Source organism: Malus domestica, chromosome 06, assembly GCF_042453785.1.
Source record: "Malus domestica chromosome 06, GDT2T_hap1".
Lineage (NCBI taxonomy): Eukaryota > Viridiplantae > Streptophyta > Magnoliopsida > Rosales > Rosaceae > Malus > Malus domestica.
The window spans coordinates 28,726,318-28,741,745 of record NC_091666.1 but is presented as its reverse complement, the minus strand read 5'-3'; the positions used below and the strand labels follow the sequence as shown (position 1 = coordinate 28,741,745).

The 15,428-nt window shown below is 36.7% G+C and overlaps 2 protein-coding genes across 6 annotated transcripts; one reads left to right on the top strand and one right to left on the bottom strand.

The window, feature by feature from the left end:
• The first annotated feature begins 1,632 nt into the window (after window positions 1-1,632).
• LOC103424706 (B3 domain-containing protein Os02g0598200-like) lies at window positions 1,633-7,807 on the top strand. Of its 5 annotated transcripts, none has more exons than XM_017329376.3 (7): window positions 1,633-1,782; window positions 3,054-3,219; window positions 3,618-5,613; window positions 5,806-5,904; window positions 6,057-6,140; window positions 6,267-6,442; window positions 7,090-7,807. In XM_017329376.3, exons 2-7 carry the CDS (start codon window positions 3,085-3,087, stop codon window positions 7,342-7,344), a joined length of 2,745 nt encoding a protein of 914 aa, XP_017184865.3. In that variant the 5' UTR covers window positions 1,633-1,782; window positions 3,054-3,084; the 3' UTR covers window positions 7,345-7,807. The 5 variants fall into 5 exon arrangements, with proteins under 5 accessions (XP_017184865.3, XP_070679815.1, XP_070679814.1 ...); XM_070823714.1 differs by having other exon boundaries at window positions 6,267-6,446; XM_070823712.1 differs by having other exon boundaries at window positions 1,674-1,822.
• A 29-nt stretch (window positions 7,808-7,836) lies between these two features.
• LOC103424704 (adenine/guanine permease AZG2-like) lies at window positions 7,837-9,656 on the bottom strand. The gene has a single exon (XM_008362800.4). The coding sequence runs from the start codon at window positions 9,597-9,599 to the stop codon at window positions 7,965-7,967; it is 1,635 nt and encodes a 544-aa protein (XP_008361022.1). The 5' UTR covers window positions 9,600-9,656; the 3' UTR covers window positions 7,837-7,964.
• Between the last annotated feature and the right edge of the window lie 5,772 nt (window positions 9,657-15,428).

The window sequence follows — 15,428 nt, the reverse complement described above, 5'->3', positions numbered from 1 at the left end:
CTTACTATGATTCGTCCCCTGTACTTTTGATGAATTTCGTTTTGACCCTCGTGATTCTGCGAACGCGCCAATTCGCCCTCTCTTGTCACACATCTGCCAAATGTTTCGTCAATTTGAAAGGTTATTTTTGTCCATTCAAGTAAAAAATATTAACAAAAATATGATAAGGTTGATGGTTATGGATGAATTGAGACGTTTCAAAGAGAGCGCGTAACTAAACTGAAAATCTATGTGGTGAACTGGAAAATCGTACTAAGAGTCTGCTTATGATTGTTTATAGATCTCGAAAGTGTTCTTTGCAATAAAAAACGCTTTTAATTACATTTGAGAGAAATGTATCTATCAAATACTTATTCAATTCCAACAAATACTTGTAGGGATGTAGTCAAATGAGGAATTTCGAAGGATTTTAAAAGACTTTTCAAAGTGATGGATTTGATAGGATTCTAGAATCCTTACCACTTTCAAATAAATTTTCAAGGACTCTTATGGATTTTGATCAAAGATTCTTATAGATTTTTAGAGACTTTCTTGTCATTCAAACAATTAATTTTTTAAATAGAAATAAGATTGTCGGTCGTACCCAGTGCACAAGGCTCCCGCTTTACGCAGGGTCTGGGAGAGGTGAATGTCGGCTAGCCTTACCCCCATTTATGGAGAGGCTGCTTCCAAGTCTCGAATCCGAGACCTACCGCTCATGGGCGAAAACACTTGCCATCGCACCAAGTATTGAAAAACTTTGCCCAGTCCTCCCAATCCAAAGGCGATGTCGGAGCAAATTCGAACATAGTCATCTTCCTGATTCTCGCAGACCTTACAAAGTTCTTTTAAAGCAACATGATGGCTAGGATAGAAGGAGCAAAGGAATGAGGGTGCTGTCACAAGACTTTTTAATGATGCATTATTTATTGGGAAGACGGGGATAGGCTTAGCCTCACAATAAATTAGTAATAATATGGTACAAACTAGTTTTTGGCGAAAATCGAACATAAGACCTTTCACTTACAAGTGAAGAGAAAAATCATTAAATTGTAGTACTAATTGGCTCGCCTGTTATGAATATATGATTTTTTCATAATCGGTCCAGCCTAAACCCTAAATTTAAGGATACTACCACAATTTTCCGTTTAGCTTATGTTTTTAGGTGGTGTATTCACCCAACTAATTTTTACTTCCCACACATTTCTTGTTAATTTTTATTCTCTATTTTTTTTTTAATTCATTTAAGCCGACAATTAGAAATTGAGTTGGACCGTGTGACGGGATATCAGCACTCATGCTCATTTTCTCTCTGGACTGGGCCAGTTTCATGGGACCTCCCTCAACAAAACCCAATCCCGTTGAGTTTTGTACCGACAAGCAAATTAAGGGCCCACATGACACGTGTCCCAGCAGCAGTACACGTGGGCATCCTGATTTGACCATCACTAAAAGAACAAGAATTGTCTGTCATTCATTTTCACGGTTAAGTCACGTCAATATTTCATATAACTATTTATTTTTATCTTATTATTTTTATAAAAAATAATATAAAATATTAACGTAATTTAATCGTGACCACACAAACAGAACAGCATGGAAGGCGGTGGAAAAAGGGAGGCACACAATCCTTGTCCTCACTAAAAAGGTCCCGTTTTCTGCGACACTGTTAAACGAGTAGTACGACTCAGCTGGGGTGACTGTTGAGTGCCAAAAAAGCACTCTCTTCCTCTTCAAAGACAAAGGTTTTTTTCAGAGGATTTTCAACCCAAAAACTCACCTCTAGGAGCTTCTCACTCACTGGTAGGAAGCCTTCCTTCGCAATTTAGCTTACTTTGTTCTTGTAAGTATTATTTTTCCATGAATTTATGTTTTTTCGAGTCCTGAAAATGGCTTATTTGTAAAGAAAGAGTAAGACTGAGTAGGATAGACGTTTGACGGACCCTCGCAACGTGAGAAGCCTAGGGTCGCCCTTTTATTAAAATAAATGGTTTTTTAATTTAAGTTTTTATGTGGGGATCATGTATGTTTAGTGAAAAAGCCCTCACCTTTCAGCGAAAGACAGCTTCTTTTTTTCACCTTTTGCACTCATGGGTGTTTGTTTAAGCCTTGATCGTGAAGATTTTATGGTAAATTGTTTAATTTGTTCTTGTAATTTTTTATTTTTATTTTTGTATTTTAATACAGGGTTTTTAGCTTTTCCTTTTAGAAGCATGATTAGTTAGTGAAAGGGTATCTTGTTTCAGCGAAGAAAGCTTATTGTTTGTTTGTTGGGGTCTCATGGGTGCCTGTTTAAGCCATGATCGTGAAGCTTTGAAAGTACATTGTTTAATTTAAGTTATCCTTGCAAAAGAATGTCGCATTATGTCCGATTTTCGGGTGCTTGTGGGCAATAACTAGCCGATTGTGCGCGCCTTGGGGTTAAAGAGGAGCTAATGTTTGTACATGGCTCGGGTTCAAGCCTTTCGTAAAATTATGGAATGATTTGTTGGGTTCATGCTTAGTTACAGTGAGGCAACCCCTTCAAACCATTTATAAAGTTTTTCGGATTTTCGAAGCGTAGGAAGTTGTCTACTGCAGATGAACAAACGTACTCACGAATATTTTTTTAGGATTAGAGTTCACTGTCTAGTCACTCGTTTAGTTGGCTTTGTTTGTATCGAGAGTATTTGGAAACTGATTGTGCTTCCCATAATATGCTTAACTATTTCCAAATACATAGGCGTGCTTCCCGTTTCCATAATTGTTAGAGCATCTGTTAGGTAGTTCAACGCTTCCCTACAAAACGGTAGTTTAACAATAGTTATTGTAGTTGTTAACTTGTTACATAATTGTGCCATACGTGAAAGATGTCATCTTTATTACTTTTTCATTTGTACTTTGGTCATGAATCATATTAGCGTGGTCTCTCAGAAGAACTGCTGACATCACTTTGAAGTTTATGATGTTTCTGCAAAGCTGATTTTATATGACATTACACTTTGAAGTTTATGATGTTTCTGCAAAGCTGATTTTATATGACATTACTATCTCATTAGAATACCGTATTCATTTATCTTTTTTCCTTGTTGTAGTGGTAAAGTATTCAACAGAGCGAAAGAAGTGATGGGTAGTAAGCTCGAAGCTTGTGCAGAATGTACTCTGAAGTGTTTGCAGGATCATGGGAACAAGAAAAAAGCTTCACCTGTTGTCGCCTCTTTTTTCAAAATCATGATCGGAGATCAGCTTTCTAAAGTTTTGGTACGATAAATTTTCCATCTTCCCCCCGCCCTACTAAATTGTAATCTATTTAATTTTTATTCCCATGTTCTATGTAGATTGTAGCTCTCTTTTTTTAGTATGTGCATCAAACTGACAAACAAATTCAACAGTATCTCTTCTTTTCTGGGGATAACATTCCCGTAGGAAGTACTTATTTTAAACATCGAAAATTACTTTGTATCGTTCTTTCTAGAATTATGTAAACAATGTGATGTATACTGTAGAGAGACTCACGCAAAAGGTTTAACTAATTTTTCATTATCTTGTGAGTTTGATAAGTATATATTACTTAGTAATATATAATTTCCGCTACTCCCTTTTTGCACTATGATGGTAGAGATTGTCCCTTCTAAGCTTACCATGTCATCTCATTGCAGTTCTTGCCTCCTAAGTTTGCTCCTACTGTGTCAGCATTGGTCAATAAAAAAGCTGTTCTTGAAGATTCACGAGGGTGGCAGTGGAAAGTTACGATATCCAGAGTTGATGGCTCCCTTGCTTTTCAACAAGGATGGAATGCATTTGCATTAGACAATGACCTACAAGTCGGAGAACTTCTTTTCTTCAATTATGTTACGGATTCACATTTTGATGTTAAGATTTGTGACAAATCAGGGTGTGAGAAACTCAAGTTTCCTGAGGCCATGAATCAGAAGAACTGGACGTGGGATAACCAAAATTCCTCTGTCAAAGATGGTCCTTGCCACACAGTTGATAACAGTTTGATGGACAAACAGGGTTCAAGCACCTCTCTTACGTCTGACGCAGATGAAGATATAGGTCAAGATCTGGATCCGATGAATGCCAAGAGGAAAGCACCTATGGTCATGGGAAATGCTTCAAAGTGTGATAATAGTCATGAAAGGTCAAAGCTTAAGCTGAAAGAACCAGATAGAGATATAGGTCAACACCTGTATGATATGAATTCCAAGAGGAAAGCACCTATGGTCATGGGAAATGCTTCGAACTGTGATAATAGTCGTGAAAGGTCAAAGCTTAAGCGGAAAAAACCAGATGGAGATATAGGTCAAGATCTGCATGGTATGAATGCCACGAGGAAAGCACCCGTGGTCACCGGAAATGCTTCAAACTGTGATAATAGTCATGAAAGGTCAAAGCTTAAGCTGAAAGAACCAGATGGAGATATAGGTCAACACCTGTATGTTATGAATGCCAAGAGGAAAGCACCTGTGGTCACCGGAAATGCTTCAAACTGTGATAATAGTCATGAAAGGTCAAAGTTTAAGCTGAAAGAACCAGATGGAGATATAGGTCAAGATCTGTATGGTATGAATGCCAAGACGAAAGCACCTGTGGTCACCGAAAATGCTTCAAACTGTGATAATAGTCATGAAAGGTCAAAGCTTAAGCTGAAAGAACCAGATGGAGATATAGGTCAACACCTGTATGTTATGAATGCCAAGAGGAAAGCACCTGTGGTCACCGGAAATGCTTCAAACTGTGATAATAGTCATGAAAGGTCAAAGTTTAAGCTGAAAGAACCAGATGAAGATATAGGTCAAGATCTGTATGGTATGAATGCCAAGACGAAAGCACCTGTGGTCACCGAAAATGCTTCAAACTGTGATAATAGTCATAAAAGGTCAAAGCTTAAGCTGAAAGAACCAGATGGAGTTATAGATCAACACCTGTATAATATGAATGACAAGGGGGAATGTACAATTGCAACAGAAAATGCTTCAAACTATGATGATAGTAATGAAATGCCAAAGCTCAAGCCAAAAGAAGAATACATTGAAGATATGATCTGTATGATCAATAGAGAACTGGGAGACAAACAAGAAGACAACAGAAGCTGTATATATGATTCACTGAATTTTGAACTATTGGAACTGAAGTCTGGCACTGGTGGAAGCAACGAAGTAGTTGTTTGGGATGGAACATGCTCACATCATGATGATTCATCTGTAAGATTGAGAAACGAGGCTGGCTCGGTTGATAAAAATCCTGTGGCTAAAGAAGCAGTGGCTGCAGCATTTCCAATGGATGAAACCTACTCACCTCATGATGATTCATCACTAAGATTGAGAAACGAGGCTGGCTCAGTTGATAAAAGTCCAGTGGCTAAAGAGGCAGTGACTGCAGCAATTCCGATGGATGAAACATGCTCATGTCATGATGATTCATCACTAAGATTGAGAGGTGAGGCTAGTTTAGTTGATAAAGCTCCAGTGGCTAGAGAAGCAGTGACTATAGCAATTCCTTCGGATGCATATAAGTTTGATGGGACTGAGAAAAATAATTCTTCTGAAGCCAGAGTGAAAAAGGTATCACCTTCTGGTGATGATTCAAGAACCACCAACAAGACCTCTCATCATCTCTTCCCAACAGCTGCTGTGAATCCTAATGATACAGGTAGCGTCTCTTATACTGTAAACAATATAATAGAATTGCTGAATGCTGACGGATCAGGCAAGACGCAGTTAATTCCTTGCTCCTATCTGTTGGATTGTCGGTTTCATGAGTGTATAATGTCTGTAGTATACACAGTTTTCTTTGTGTTCAATATCTTAATTTTGTTTGTTGTATTCTCAATTTCATTGGCAGGCAATAAGGTGGCAGCATCCAAAAAGGAGCATGATTTGATCGATGAAAGTTTTCAAAGAGCTAAAAAGAACTTTACTGGAACTCCTCCGGAGTCTTTTGGTATTCCTGTTACATTTGGATTCCAAAAATTTTCTGTCATTCTACTGATCTTTCTTCCAAATGCTATATGTCCCTGCATAATTGTTAGAGAACCTCTCCGTTTCTGGAAAAATGTCATTTATTAATACCAAAAGAATATCTGATGTGAACAGATATGATGACGAAGGCTGTTAAAAAAGAGTCTGTAGATTTGATTTCAGATCCATGCTTTCAGAAAATCATACCAGAAATAGATGGTATGATATTATTATAAAATCATTTAATTAAGGGAAGCTCTATTTGTGTTTGTGCAGAAGAATGCATGAGTGTGTATTGCTGTAGGATATCTCACTCCAAATTAATTACAGTACATCTAAATGCAGGGAAATCATTCGAGCCAGTCGACGCAGTGTGTAGTCAGATTTCTAATATGATTAAAAGAGAAAAGGACATTGCGTTTCCTGTGCCTGTGATAAAATCTGAACCTGTCGATCAAGTTGAAACCTTTCCAAGCTCATCGTTCTCCTGTTTGGTGGCAGTAGGCAGTCAATCGTTTCTAGTATGTTAGTTAATTCCCTTACATATTTTATGTCTTTTCTTTGCACCTTCCTAGCATTCACTTTTACTCTGTTTCGACATGATAAATTTATGGACTGACTGATTCTTGGTGCTGCTACCTCCTTCTACTTCATGTTAACACATGCTTTTCTTTTGTTAACCTTGTTAGCTCATTCCAAATGCTTTCAATTCATTTTTGAGAAGGATGCATCTGATAATCATGCGCTTCTATAGGAAGTTTTTCTGGTGGCCCGAACAGGCTGACATATTGATTTATCTATTCAGAGTTCTGTTAGTTTGACACAATCTTGTAGAGTCAATCAATCGATTGTTGTAGTTTTACTTTCGATCAATATATGGACATTGGGGCAAAAATAGAGAAATCAATGTGGAAACTTGAACGCTTAATTATCATTATGTATTACACATACACTAGTGTTTCATTTTCACAGAACGGTGCATCTGATAATTATACACTTCTAATTATGGAGATGTTCATCAGCAAGCTGATTGTTATAATGGATATGCCCTGTTTGATCGAGGTCCTAGCCCTGCATTCGCCTTGCGTTTGTGATCATTTTTTACTGGATACCGAGCATTCTTTAGGTTTTGCTTGACTTATCTTACCTCCCTTCGATTCTTGTGCAGGAGCTGCCAGTGCGCTTGCCAATACGCATGACCATCAGGGGAAGGCATACACCAGATAGGAGGGTAATTTTCCTTCGAGACACAACAATGAGATTGTGGCCAGTCCTCTACATTGATAATTGTTTCTCCAAAATTTTGTCGAGTGGTTGGGAAGCTTTCAGCAAGGCAAACAACATTCAACCGGGAGATACGTGTGCTATTGGGATCGAAGATGCGTCTGAACGCATATGCAGCGTCCATATAATTAGAACCTAAGATGATACAACACTTTTTGTGATTTTTTGTATGTACCGTGGGAGTATTGTTATTTATATCATCTTGAACAAACCACCTTACGTAACTCTAATAGAGGTGGGGTCCACACATGCGGGTTTAACCTCTACTAGAGAAGTAATACGCAAGATGGTCAGTTCTGATGGTCGAAATAGCTCTACTCTTTCTGTAGAGCTGCAAAACCAGCACGCAGGAACCACGTATTAGGTTGTAGTCTAACAAAGTTTGACCTAGTTTTAGTTCTATCAGGAGCAAGAAGCCCGGGATTCTGAGTGTTGGGTTTTGTCTGTTAAAATATTTTAATTCTGGAACATAATCTTTGTCCATGATGTGTAATTGTCGTAGGTAGAAAGGATGTTGGTCTCATAAATTGCATAAATTACAGCAAAAAGGATGTTGGTCCTGAAATATTAAAAATATAAAAAATTGATTGATTGAGAGGTTAGTATTTGCTCATGCATCCGAAGTCCTGTATTCGAGTCTGCCCTTTCACAATATCACTGGTATAAATAAGAGAAAAAAATAAAAAAAATAAAAGCTACTTATTACAAAAGGGTCCGCCGATAATCACCCCAAAACAACAATTTAACCAAAAAAGGGCTTCAAATAATTTCAATTGCTGAGTCTACAGGAGCTGTTGCAGACACTTGATTATGTTCTCTTCCCACCATTCTTTTCATCTTAATCAACCACTTAATCACGATTACCAAATAATCATACAGATTAAGAGCAATGTAGAGCCCAATGCCACCAATAATCCCATTTGCTATGGAATAAGTGAGAGGCATTAGAATCATGGTCATGAAAGCAGGCACAGCCGCCTTCATATTCCCCCAATCAATGTCCTTCACAACCTTCATCATCATCACCCCAACCATCACAAGTGAAGGCCCTATAGCCCACGGGGGCACACTAGACAAAAGAGGAACGAAAAACAACGACACAAAAAAACAGAGACCGATGGTTATTGCAGTCAACCCCGTCCGCCCGCCTTCTCTCAAACCCGCTGAAGATTCTATGTATGTCGCGATAGGGGTCACCCCCAGTGCAGCTCCCACGACTGTTGACCCCGCATCAACCAAGTACGCCGAGTACTCGCCTTCGAACCCGCCTTCGTCGTTCACGAAACCACCCATTTCGGCCATGGTGTACAATGTGCCTGTGGTGGCAAGAACATCAACATAGAGCAAGGTTGCTAGAGCCACCCAAACCTCAGACCTATTGAAATTGGTGAAGCTTATAGCCCCAGCTGTGGACTGAATCTTGTGAAAGTCAACAACTTTTTTGAAATAACTGAAATCCGTGTCACCAATTTGTGTGTTGGGAAACACTGTCACACTTGTGCCCCTAAACCATGATATGAATGTGACAAAAACGATGCCGTATATCATGCTGCCTTTAATCTCCTTCATTAGGCCATAACATGTGATTATAAACCCAGCTGCACCCAGCCAGAACTTTGGGCTGTGCATTTTCCCACCAAGGCACTCACCAGTTGCTGGGTTTGTGTTAGCACAAGCAGTGATTGTAACCAATGTGGATGGGTCTGGGCCCACTAGGCCAACACCTTGGTGGACTTGAAGGCCCACAAAAGCTATAAAAAGCCCAATCCCTGCTGCACAAGCAAGTCTAACAGGATGAGGGATGAGCCTGGCCAGCTTTTCTCTAAGCCCAAAAGCAGCAGTTGCAAGAAAAGCAATCCCTTCAAGTAGCACCACAGCTAGGGCAGTTTGGTAAGACAGTTTCCCACTTCCATGGAAACCCACCAAATTATAAGCCAAGTAGGCGTTTGGTCCCATCCCTGGAGCTAGCCCCAGGGGTAGATTGGCTAAAACGCCCATGGCAATCGACCCGATCATGGCTGATAAAATTGTGCCAACAATGAGGTCACTCTTGATCATTGCAAGGCAGTTTTGGTATCCTTCGTTGGGGAAGATCATGCAATCCGGGGTGGCGGTTTGGTTCACCGGGACAGAGCAGTCGGCGATGGAGCATGTGCCGCCTGAGTCGGCGAGAATGGTGGCGTTGACGGAGATGATGTAGGCCATGGTGAGGAACGTGGCTAGGCCGGCACGTAGCTCCTTGGTGAAGCAACTCCTCCTTGCTTCTAACTTAAAGTATTTGCCAACTTTGCTCTTTGAAACTCCATCGTTTAAGCCTTTCTCTAGTTTGCTCCATGACTTACTTATCTTTGTGAGAACTCCATTTCCCATTGCTACACAGAACTCTCCCCCCATCTCTCTCTCTCTCTCTCTCTCTCTCTCTCCTATCTCTCCCCACTCTTTCTCTTTCCGTGTCTCTCTCTTTCTTTGGTGTGAAATTGTGTCTTATGCTAGGGTGGTGGTTAGAGTTATATACATTTGTATCAAGATGCTTGAGTTGGCTAGGAAGGGAATCTTCTTGGATATATTTTAAGGACAAATGGGCACACCATGCAGGGCAGAAAGTGTGAAAACCCGAAATTTAGGAAGTAGTAGGGCATTCCAAGCGTTTCATCACATGGTGTCACAAAGCTTTTAGGATAAGAATTGGATAAACTTTTTTTCAAGTGTTACATTGGTACATGGTACGTTATTAATTCACGTATTATAATATGGATAGACAGACAACACAATTAAACTTATGGTATGCTGGCCTGAGTTATAGTATTTAGTTGTAAATACTAAATATGATTTGTTTCCTATTGTAATTAGATTAACATGGTATAGTATTAATATAGGTTCATGTATAACCTAACATGCTATAACATTAATATAGGTTCATGTATTAGAATATTAATAAAATGATTTACCATATGAGACAATCACACTGAAATTTTTTTCGGAAAGATAGATGTGGTTTGGTTTTTGGAGGGAGATTCTAATAATAATTAGGGCAAATTGAAATTAAATAGTTAATAGACAAAAAAAAAATTAAATAGTTAATACAAAGAATAACTATATATTATGGTAAGCAACCTCCCTGATTTTGGATTAAAAGGCAAGTCAAACTATACATAGTTACGCCACTTAGTACTACGGTCTAGTGGTATTCCTCTTCACTTGTAAGTGAGAGGTCTAAGGTTCGATTATCGCTAAAGGTGAATTTGAACCACATTATTGCGAGCTCATTGTGAGACAAAACTCATCTCCTTAGTGTAAATAATATCATTTGTTCAAAAAAAAAAAAAAACTATACGTAGTTACATATTTATTATTGATAAAATAAAATATGCAATAATTATAGTTTTAGGGCTTGTTTGGAAGTGCTTTTAAAATAATTGAAATCGCTTTTAGAAAAAATACCGTTTGGGTTCCAAAAGCATTTGAAAGATGTGCTATAGGTTTTGGCAGTTGACTCTCCAAATATTCCAGGCTAAAAAAAGAGAGAGGCTTTTGATGGCTCTCCTCTTACATTATTATACATGTGATGATCCAGTATTTTGTGGCGACTCACTGGGGTTTTGGAAATTATTCAACTTAAATTCTGAACAACTTGAACGAAGACATATTCGAAAAGCTAAATATGCTCTGTATGTGGGATGACAATCTTTGCTGGAGGAAGAGAAGAAAAGTTCGATTGAGTGGTGGGAGAGAAAACATGACAGGATTTTGTTTTTCGTTTCTTAAAGAATTGTTAAGTACTATTTTATATTGGATATTTTATAAAAGTCAATGCTTGTAGAGGTATAATGTGGGAAATTTGTAAAACATAAATGGTTGACAAAATTTATTTTTATTCAATAAACCCAAATTCATTGAAAGCTGGATAATAAAAGGGAATATTGCAACTAAATATACTAATTATAGGCATGCGTTATAATCAATCGTGCGAGTTTGGTATCAATAACTCGAGAAATTTGTCTTCTGTTGAAGTAGTGCGTAATGCTTATTCACGTATTAATTTTAATTATAAATTTTCTCATATAACAAAATATATTTGCAACTTGAATACATACAATAACAAAACTTTGATCTTAATCACGTATGTCGTCTTTGTAGAACGTTGCTTAGCTGCTGAATAATTAGTAAGAACTCCTACTGTGTCATGTTGGCTGCTCAGCAGTTTGACACATATTCACTTTTTTTTTTTTTAAATTATGCAATATTAAATATACCATAAGTAGCAACATGTTATTTATCAGAAATTCCTACTAATTATTCAGCAACGAAGCAAGTTCCGTCTTTGTGCCCACCTAACTATATATCTTTAATAACATTGCACATGACATGCAACCATGCAGGAGATGCATATATATGCATCAACTTTTTCAGGGTATATATATATATATATATATATATCTTTCTTCTTATGTCTCATCCACCTATAAAACGTCTATCAAATCTCCTTTAAATTTGATATGATCTGGTTTCGTCCTCATAGATTTTGGGGTTTTGAAGAGATATGACTCCTTGACGACTAAACGATGAGAGACCGGCCAAATTAATATAAATCTTGTACCTAAGTCTCTTATCTGTACACTAACTTGGGCCCCAACAAGAAAACATATTGATTTTTGAGTTAGTTTTTGCTTAATTTTTTACTTATTTATTTATATAGTTCTCTTTTGTTGATGACTAGCTTGAGAACTCCAAAATCTAAATCTTTTAAAGATCTGAAAATGTTTTTATATTTATAATTTTAAGAGTAAGGAAGAATCTTGTGTCTTGTGGACCCTTAGTGGTGGGGATTTCCAAATCTTAAACTACAATTTGTACTCTGTGTAAAAATAAAAAAAAAGGCTTTTTAGCTTAAGATGTTTTATGATCAAAATGATTGATGATAGACAAATTCAGGGATCGGACCATTTTTATCGATTTCAAATCTCAGAGACCAAAATGAAGAGTTACGCTAATCTCATAAATCATTTTGGTTAAAAAGCCAAAACAAAAACTACAATTCGTACTCAAGACCTTCCTAATCTTAAAATTAATGTTGGTTTAGTGTGCTTAAAATGTAGTGTACAAGACCAAATATCTGACGTACATTTGTTTTTTGAACAAACGATATTATTTACATTGAGGGAGATGGGGTGAGCTTAGCCTCACAATGAGATAGCAATAATGTGATTCAAATTCGTCGTTGGCGAGAATCGAACCTAAAACCTCTCACTTACAAGTGAAGAGAAATATCACTAGACCGTAATACTAAGTGATAATATCTGACGTACATTATCAACAAAAAAATATGAAGTAACTAGTGGGCAATAGCCTTTAAAAAGTAAATGCGGAGGACAATGAATTATTAATACGTATATAGAAGCCAATAATAATAAAATTAAGAAAAGCTAAAGTATATGATACATTAAAAGATGTGAGTAACGCATGCAATTAAAGAAATGAAAAAATAAATAATATTAACAAAAGGTGCCAAACCATTGTCACTCTGTTGTCCACTAGTTAAAAGAATCTAGGTAGCCATCGAAGGTTCAAATGTTGTACTCAAAATTAGCAGCTTAATTAATCTTTATCTTCAATTAATTAATTAGTATTAATGTTTTGGAGGAGAGAAATAGTGTTGTCAAGAGTTGAAATATACACATTATCGTTAAAAACCTTATACATTAGAATACTCAGGGCTTCCGAGCAGAGGCGATCCTCCTCATGCAATTGCTAATTATATTTAGTGGTATTGACCGATTTCTCTCTCTGAATTTGTAAGGAGCTGTCAATTTTCTCATTGAAGTTTAATTTTAACCAATTATCCCTCTAAACTTTTATATTTGGTCAATTTTCTTCCTGAATTTTAATTTTAGCCTATTATCTCTTGAACTTTTATAATTAGTCAATTTCCTTTGGGCTTTAAGTCCCCCTAAACCCTAAACCTTAAAATTCAAACAAAAAGTTTACGGAGTAAACTAGCAGAAAAGAAAAAGAAGAAAAAATAATATGTTATCCACATTACTTAGAAATAAATTTACCTTTTGCAATTATAAAATTAAAGTTCTGGAAAAAATTGGCTAATTATAAAAGTTTAGGAGTAATCGGCTAAAATTAAGTTCAAAGAAAAATTGGCCAATTAAGTACACAGAGGTAGTTGACTAAAATTAAACACAAGAAAAATTAGCAGCTCCTTATTTCAAATTTAGAAAAAAAATCGACAAATACCTAAGTTATTTACTATTCTTCCAGTACTAATAGAAAAGAGTATACATCAAAGGTTTTTCATATAAGTTTTCTCCATCGGGGGGCATTTTTTGTCGATAACTTCGAAACCCCTTTGGAGGAGCTATAACTTAAAAAACATGAACCCTAATTACATGTATACAACTCCTACTGGTTTCATAGAAGTTTTCACCATCCGCCCCGCCGGGGGGGGAGGGGTGGGGGGGTGGCATTTTTTGCTCGATAACTTCGAAACCCTTTCGGAGGAGCTACAACTCAAAAACCATGAACCCTAATACATGTATACAACTCCTTTTCCTAATCGCATGCGCAAAAACTGAAATTTTATATAGTGTGTGGAAACTTGAAACAGCAGTGACCCAGTGGGTTCTCCTTTTGAGAGACAAGAAAGAAGAGGAAAGTGAAGATTAAACTTTAGATACTTTTTAAAAGGAGAAACACTGAGAGGTTAGTGTTAGGGTTTGGCATTACTTAAAAAAAGTTAAAACCCAAAACCCAAATGGAAGGGGAGGAGCAAAAGCAAGGCCTCCGCGTAGGTGGAAGAAGCACTACTTAAGAGGGTATATATCTTAACAATTTTTTTGTCATTCAATATAGGAAAAGATGTACCTGCTTAAAGATGATAATTTAGTAGAGCTGTTATTGATGCGTTATAATAGTTAATTATCACGCGTTTTTCTTTAAATGAATCAATAAAAAGAGGAGTTTTTTTCTACTTTTTGTTCATCCTGCAATCTTATTTGATGATGGAAACTGTTTACTTTTTAGATCACTTTTTAATTATCATCTATGCAAAAATTTAATTATAACACTTGCTTTATTTATTTATTAAATGAATCAATAAAAAGAGGATTTTTTTTCAACTTTTCTTTTCATCTTGCAATATTGTCTGATGATAGAAACTATTTATTTTTTGGATCGCCTTTTTAAATCATCTATACAAAAATTAAACTAAATCCAAAATCGTTTAGTAATATAATGATTATCCAATAAATAAACGAACCATGTTTCTCACTTAAACACGAAAATTTTGACAATAGTAATCAAACGGTTAAATGATTTTTTATTTGGTTGTTCTTTTGCAAAGTTGATCTTTAAAGAGTCTAGTATACATACAGTTCCGATCATAAAAAAACAATGCAGAATGTGAAGAAGAACCGAAAAAGTAAAATGAGAAGGATAAGGTAAAAATGTTACTAGCATTTCCTAAAAACAAAGAGCATGATGAGTATTTTTCTAATACTAATTAATACCAATTTGCTAATTCATTTACCTAACGCCAAATTAAAAGAAGAAGGTCCAAAGTCATGGTCTTTTTTGTTGTTCTGGCCTTCAAAGTCTTCGGAAGTAGGAACTTAAAATACGACTTGCCACATAGTGGGAAGATGCAAGGATTTTTTGGATAGATATTAGTGTTGTGATATGCCTGATTCTTATATAGAGTGTGACTTTGATGCTGGTCCAGCCACAAGCTTACCCTCAGCCAACCCCATTCCCTGACTAGATGGCTCAGCTAGTTGGCGATGAAAACTTTACCAATTAAATTCGTTTTGCGCGATTACTCAGGTCGTATGGGGACGATTTGGATTTGCTTTTTTTTGGGTATGGAGACCGATATAAAGAAACTAAAACTATATATCCGACGCGGTTTTGTACATGGTTATATGGAGTAGTTGTTCTAAATCATAAAATATAGCAAAACTAACTTTGTCTAGCAAACTTACAAGGGTGTTTAAGAAGTATAACAGATTTCATAGGGAAAATTTTGTAGCACAAAATTCATGTTCTATCCGATATGAAAAGGTACATCCACAACTTTCAAAGGATCCATTCAATTTTACAATTCTTTGAACTTCCTACAACCTTGAAACTTTCCACCTTAACTTCATAACTAATTTTCTACTAAGATCACAGGTATAAATTTTCGCCTTATTCAAAACCTTACCATGCTTCAACAAGCAC